Consider the following 6,746-nt stretch of genomic DNA (forward strand, 5'->3'; position numbering starts at 1 on the left):
ATGGCGTGTTCCAGACTGTCGGTCTTCTATGATTAAAGAGTTGAAGGAAGATTCCCCCTCCTCGTTCTCCGAAGTCCTAGATTCATCCTGACTTCATAAATTTAGTGAGACTCTCGTACAGTATTCTTAAAAGGTTGCAGATGGCTGTGACCAACGGTGACAAACGAGCTAGATCTGCATCATACATTTGCGTGTTTTGAACTACGGGGTCATATGCGGGTCACATCCTAATTAGTAATAGCGGAGCAGCTCTATTGCACGGTGGTCCTCTAATATTGCGGCTACTCGGCTACTGAGCCAAGCACAAAGGTTTGGGATCGGTTACAGATGTAGCTCCCTATGAGAGGATAATTCGTTCTGACTGTGGCATTTGAAAAGGTCTGTTCCAAATTTTTTGACTTTTTCCTGAATCTCACGAAGAAGAAGACATCGAAACGTTACCCATAATGAAGGCCGTTAACAATCTTGGCTCTTGCTCCGCGTAGGTTATCGATAAACAAGTGAATCGGTCTTATTCCTCCATAATAATTGTTGAAAACTTAGGTAATTCACTTCACCAACAAATATGTTTACTTCATGAAAACACATTAAGGCAGTCAGCGTACCATTGCCAAATTCAATCAAATTTGTGTCTCTCTTTTTTAACGTTATCAAGTCAAAATTCTCTTGTATTTCCGCTTGAATTGCGCAAATGTCAAAAAAAAAACAGTTGTCGATGTACCGAGGGTAGAAGAAGTACAAAATTCCAGAATAGGCGATTCAGTATATAAGGTGGGGCCAATTTCTTCCCCTTGGCCAAACACTGAACAGGGCAAGGTAGTTTCTGGACTACCATGCTAAATAATCACGGGTTTATTCTACCACGCAAGCTTGTGTGTAACAAAATTCCAAAAACCTGTGAGGCATATCCAACAGCGTCGAATAGGTTTGCTGGCGCGAGATGGCGATATAATAGGGTAGTACAACACCTACACCGTCGAAATGGTGCGCCAGTGACATAAAAGCACTGAGGAGGACTTCTAGGATTGGCGCGACGACGCCAGATATTGGAATCAGCGAATTATAGTGCACCAGCAGCGCCTTCGGAATATGTTTTCAAATTGCTAGGGCATCGGAAGGAATAGAGATATAAAATCAAGTTTAAATATATTTTGGATATTGAAGTTTCAGACATTAATGGTAAATTGACTACAAGAAGATATCAATGAAATCTTCTTTCAATAAGTATGTTTCTTTTGAAAAAAAGCTTTTAATTGTATGGCAGAAGTTTACGAGAATTACTACTGCTTTAAAGTATTATTGATGACTGAAGACGAGCGAAGAGAGCACCGCAAGAACTGTGAAGTACGGCGTTACCCGCTCAGGTTGGTTTTAATATGTTGCAGTTAAGGCACGGTTTGAGGAAAACCATCGAATGGAAAGTTGAGAATCCGTATAAAACGATACATCTCATATTTTCTTTAGAATTTTCCAGCAGAGCTTCTTTAGCAGAGTCATCAGCCGCATTCGTATGGTAGGGTCATAACGACATAAAATACAGTGCAGTTGCGAAAGCAGCTGGCGAATCGTAGCGGTTAGAATCTGGGGGAATCCTTGCTGACACCTTTCCTCGCTGTAGTTATCAATGGTTCTAATCGATTCCAACCGCTACGTTCCGTTGCATCGCTTCGAGCGCAGCCGCTTACGCAACTGCACAGTGCATCATGACCTATCCTGTCACTAGTCGATGTCACTTCTTATAATCACTCTGAACGTCCGGCTAAAGCAAGTCTTCAGGCTTTTGTTGTATACGCTTCCACCCCCTTCATGGACCAATAAAACTTAATACATATAGTCCTATCATTCTCTGTAAAACTAGATTTGTGTTTCTTCTAGCAACACTTTCTTCATTGCTCTCGGAAATCTAGGCATACATGGAAGATTTCATAACTTTCTCCCTCAACGCGTCAGTTCTACATTTGGAAAACGTTCAAACTTTGTTTTACATCTGCCTTTCTCTGAAAACTCCACAGTTTGGAAACATTCTCCGAAGTATGAGTTTCTCCTTTTTCTTGACATAGAAAGATGTGTTATCATTAAATGATGTAAATATCTTCATCGTGCTGATAAAAATAACGTTTTACATTACAAATTTTACGATGAACCGTCGGCTACTATTAAAGCTGCGTTTTCCAGGCATGTTTCCATTTTCTGAAGAATGTTACCAACTTGGATGTGCTGAGAAATAGGTATGCGGAGCCATAAAGGTGAAACGCAGCACCACTGCCCGTGGCCACGACTACGAAAAAGGTTCACAACGTCTCATATACACTTTGCCAAAAAGTATGAACTAGTTGTGCGATGCTATTGCATCACGGTGCACAATTTGACCATTTTATAGTTTTCCGGCGACGATACACACACCATTTTATATGAAGCATTTGATAGTTTTCAAAAAAAAAAACACACACACAGCCCAAGCCCGTTGTTATACACCAAGATAGTACCATTTCCAATCAACTTATCAAAAAAAAACATGCCAAAAGGATCACAAAAAAAATGTGAAAGGAAGTAATGTAAATTTCCTTAAGGAGATACATACGTGCACTGTGAAGATATTCATCAACTGGCCAATACTTGCCTTTCGAAAGTCTTTTCTCTTCTGACTATCTCAACTGTTATGACGTTGTTGCACAGCAAGAAACAGATTATAGTGACTGTTGTGATGAATGCATCGCTGTCGACAGGTCCGAAACAAGTACCCAGCATATTCGTCATTTACTTTGCTTAGTGTTTACTTTACATATTTAATTCACTTACTATGGCACAGTTGATTAATTTGAATCTTTGTTACTAGAAAAAAAAAACTTCGGGATTAACATAGAACAATATTGTTTGGTAGGTCCACCATCATGTTACTATCTTTTACAATTACTAAAGAGGTGAACAGTGTTGTATCCTAGCACGAGTTCATTCTCCTTCTTTTTCTTGTAGCGAAAACATTAAGATGTGGCTACTCTAGCGATCGTTAATCCATTCTCAAGTTATGGTTGTGTAGTTGCAGTTGTTGTACTGGGACCTTCGCAATCGTCGATTGCTTGCTGCTCCTTCTTCCACTTACGAATCAAACGCAGAGGAACAGCCACTTGCTGAAAATTTGAACAAGCCAATATGTGAAACTTTAAAGGTAGTTTATTTTGAAGTCGGTCAGCATTGATTTCTATTCACGAACGTATTGTGTCATTCTGACGTCCTCGACTACGTCCTCGCCATAAGCGGACACTGCTACCCTACTTCTCCATGCATCTTCCGAGTGTGGACGCGTTAGGCCATGGGGCGATAGTCGACGGTAACCAAAAATGATACTCCTGCTATGATATATGTAATCATGGGTAATTTCGGGAAAGAAGAACGGAAACCTTCAAACACAAGAATAAACCCCTGAGTAGCTTGTAGGCACCTTCGCGCTATCGACTGTATTCCCATGGATCGGCATTTGTGGAGTATCAGAGGTAGAGTAACAATGCTCGCCTCCAAAAATGGCATAACTATCAAAGCGACACAATGTGTCTGGTGGCCGCAGTAATTACCAATCCCTTCTCCTGTAGGGCTTGCAGCTCAGCCATCTGTTGCTCGCTTCTCCTATGCAGCTCCTCAAAAGTTTTCTTCTCTTTGAATAATTTCGAGGCGTAGTAAATAATAGCAGCTACGTCCAAAACTGAAATTCATTCAGAGTTAGAAAGTGATACATGATCAAATGCTAAGCTTATTTGTAATCTCGGGGGAGGGAACGTGGGTGTGGGGAAACTTCGATAAACGAATGAGATGAGAGTTAATTATAACTAGACCTTAAAGGCACCACCCCACGAATCTGGTGTGGTATGAATTTTCGTTAGAGTATACCTATATCGGATCATGGATTATGAATTTAAGGGTGGTTCTGCGCATATCTCCCTGTAAACAGACGGCTTCGAAGTACGGTTCCTTACGACGTCTTCTGTTGCAACGCACCACCCTTGCGCCCCGCTCCCACCCGCGATTCGTCGAAAATCCATTCGGACGCCCCGATGGGCGATTCACATCATTCGACGAATCGCAGACGGGGACCGGGCGCAAGGGTGGGGCGTTGCAATAGAGGGCGTCGTAAGGAAGCATTTCGAAGACGTCTGTCTACAGTGGTGCAGAGAGATGAGCGGAGCCACCCCTGTATTCATAATCTACGACTCAATATAGATATACTCCAGCGAAAATCCATAGCGCGCCACATTCGTGGAGAGACACCTTAAAATACTGGCTAATCCACAAGTTTAACAAAGGGATATAAAGGATAAAAAGATAGTTTCTGGCGTTAGGCGTTGGGATGCGCTCGTTTAGTTAATTCAGAATCGAACTTCTTCACGAACGTGTGACTAGCCTATACAGTGCTTTCGGTGCCTAGCCGATGTGTCAAGTCAGCGTTTTTATCCTCCCGCCCCGTGCAAACCAAGCCTTTCATCCCCGGGGTCGATAGATTGGTACCCGACTTGTCTGGGAGGATGCAAGTCATTGTATAGCTCAATACGCGTTCCGAAACCTCAACGAGTACGAATTCCAGTAAAACGCGTTGGCGCATCCCAAGTGGATTGATACGCCAGTGACTTTATCCTTTAACAAAGGGATGTAGCGTTCATAAATGTAACGATGTTAGCATATTCCAATTTCTTCATATTTCGCGATGTGTTGTGTCCAATTTTGAAATTAGATCTCGATTGAAATTCTGCGAATTACAACCGACAGAATGTTGTACGCTCGCTGTTGGCGATGTTGTACGCTCTAACTAAAACTCTCCGTGCTTGCTAATAGATTTATAGTTACCTAGTCGCCCTCATTCAACTCCTCAGGTTGGAAGCCAAATACTAGTTGTTCTGCAGCAATACGCTGCATTCACTTGTAAGTGAAGCTCCTTGGGAAAAATACCGGTTCTAACGCAACCGCTTAGCCCTCACTGCATCATAGATCAGTAATGATTTATTGAACAGATTTTAGTCCCCATACTGCGCTCACCGCAACTGCAACTTTGGGCCAAAACGGCCTGATGTTGCAGTTGCGTATAGTCGGGTCAAAACGACATGGATCACGAGTGTTGTTGCGGTGCATTTGCGCAAACGCTCGAAACGGCGCGGTAGAGGCAGCAGGTGGAGCCGAGGTTGGGCTGAAAGCCGCAAACACCAGCGGGGAGTGGCGCCAGCAAAGGTTTCACCACACTCCGAGCCGTTACGCCCCACCGAAGCGCCGCGAGAGAAGCCGCCTACGCAATTGCGTAAGTGCTTCACGTCGTTCCGACTCTACTGTATGCGGCTGCGGTTGAAATCGAACAAGGACGTTTTCTAGCACCACTCTTCGTTACAGTCGGAATGAACGTAAGGACTATAGGAACGTAACCTACTGGCGATGATCGTTAAAACTATTTCGAACAAAGTGATATGCCAATCAACCACGCGAATCCCGTGACGACAATTTGGTGGGAACATCCGCTGCTTTGCCTGGTTGTATCAGAAGGAATAAGAATATTTCCAGGGAATGTTGTAAATAAAGGCAATTGGTGATATAAGTTGATGATCTCATCACAGTTTTCGGAAGGAAAATACATCAAACTTATCGCTTGAGATATCCGGATACTACGAATCATTCAACAAGTGGCGAAAATTGTGGAACGAACAACTTCTTCCGAGTATGCCATCTTCATCTACTGTGTAATAGTAAATTCGCAAATAGTCAGTACTATAGTAGGGTCAAAACGACATGAAGCACGGACAGCTGCATCCGAAGCGACGCGGTGGAGCGTAACGGTCAGGGTCGTGGAAGGACCTTCGCTACCACCATCCGTCGCTGCAGTTCGATGGTCCCACGTCCATTCCAACCGTCACTTCCACCTCGCCGTTTCGAGCGCAACCGCTTACGCAACTGCGTTGTGCTTCATGTCGATGCGGTGGAGATAGCGGTTGGAATCAAGCTGGGACCATCGCGGACGGCAGGAGTGAACGGTGGTAGCAGTAGTCCTCTCTCGATAGTACCATTACGCTCCACCGTATCGCTTCGAGCGCAACGCAGCGCGTTACGCAACTGCACATGCTTCCTGTGGTTTTTACCCAACTATACACTTTCCCACACTGCTGGCTTTTTTAAACATCAGCTAGGAAGTAATCATGGTATCATGAAAAACATTGGTAACGGTTGACCTGGGGCACTCAAAATAGTCTTTTTCTCTGGTTTTTTGTTTCTGTTCGGCTTATCTTCTCCCCTCATCTTCTTCTTCATTTCTTCCACTCGTCCGCTTTCTTTATCTTCTTCCTGATTGTATGCGTAATTCGCTGTACGTAATGTCATTTCTGGATGTTCCTTCCTTTTTTGGGTAGGAGTAGGCCACAAAAGTTGGGCCAGCCTTAGTCCCTAAATGTGTGAAAAGAGCGTGCCAGTCTTTGATTTGTAACTAATAAAAGCCACTATTTTGATCAACTGCCACGCAAACAACAGCCTACAATATATAATAACATAACGGTAGGCTATTTCCAGAAGAAAGCTACTTGTTAAAATCCTCTATTTATCGTTCGTTCTTATTACAAGTTGCTGCTTCAAATTGCAAGCGTACAGAATTCGCACCCGAGCGGAGGTCGAACAACAGCGCTGCATAGTCGGGTCAAAACGACATGAATCACGAGTGTAGTTGCGATGTATTTGCGTACGCGCTCGAAACGACGCGGTGAAGCAGCAGTTAGGACCGAGTTAGG

At 43.6% G+C, this 6,746-nt stretch overlaps 1 protein-coding gene across 1 annotated transcript; it reads right to left on the reverse strand.

Annotated features, from left to right (window-relative positions):
- Positions 1–3,023: 3,023 nt before the first annotated feature.
- RB195_017399 (uncharacterized protein) lies at positions 3,024–5,489 on the reverse strand (the record flags this gene model as incomplete). Its single annotated transcript, XM_064184384.1, has 3 exons — positions 3,024–3,128; positions 3,570–3,697; positions 5,405–5,489. The coding sequence occupies 3 exons, from the start codon at positions 5,487–5,489 to the stop codon at positions 3,024–3,026; spliced, it is 318 nt and encodes a 105-aa protein (XP_064040265.1).
- Between the last annotated feature and the right edge of the window lie 1,257 nt (positions 5,490–6,746).

This window comes from Necator americanus, chromosome II (assembly GCF_031761385.1).
Source record: "Necator americanus strain Aroian chromosome II, whole genome shotgun sequence".
Lineage (NCBI taxonomy): Eukaryota > Metazoa > Nematoda > Chromadorea > Rhabditida > Ancylostomatidae > Necator > Necator americanus.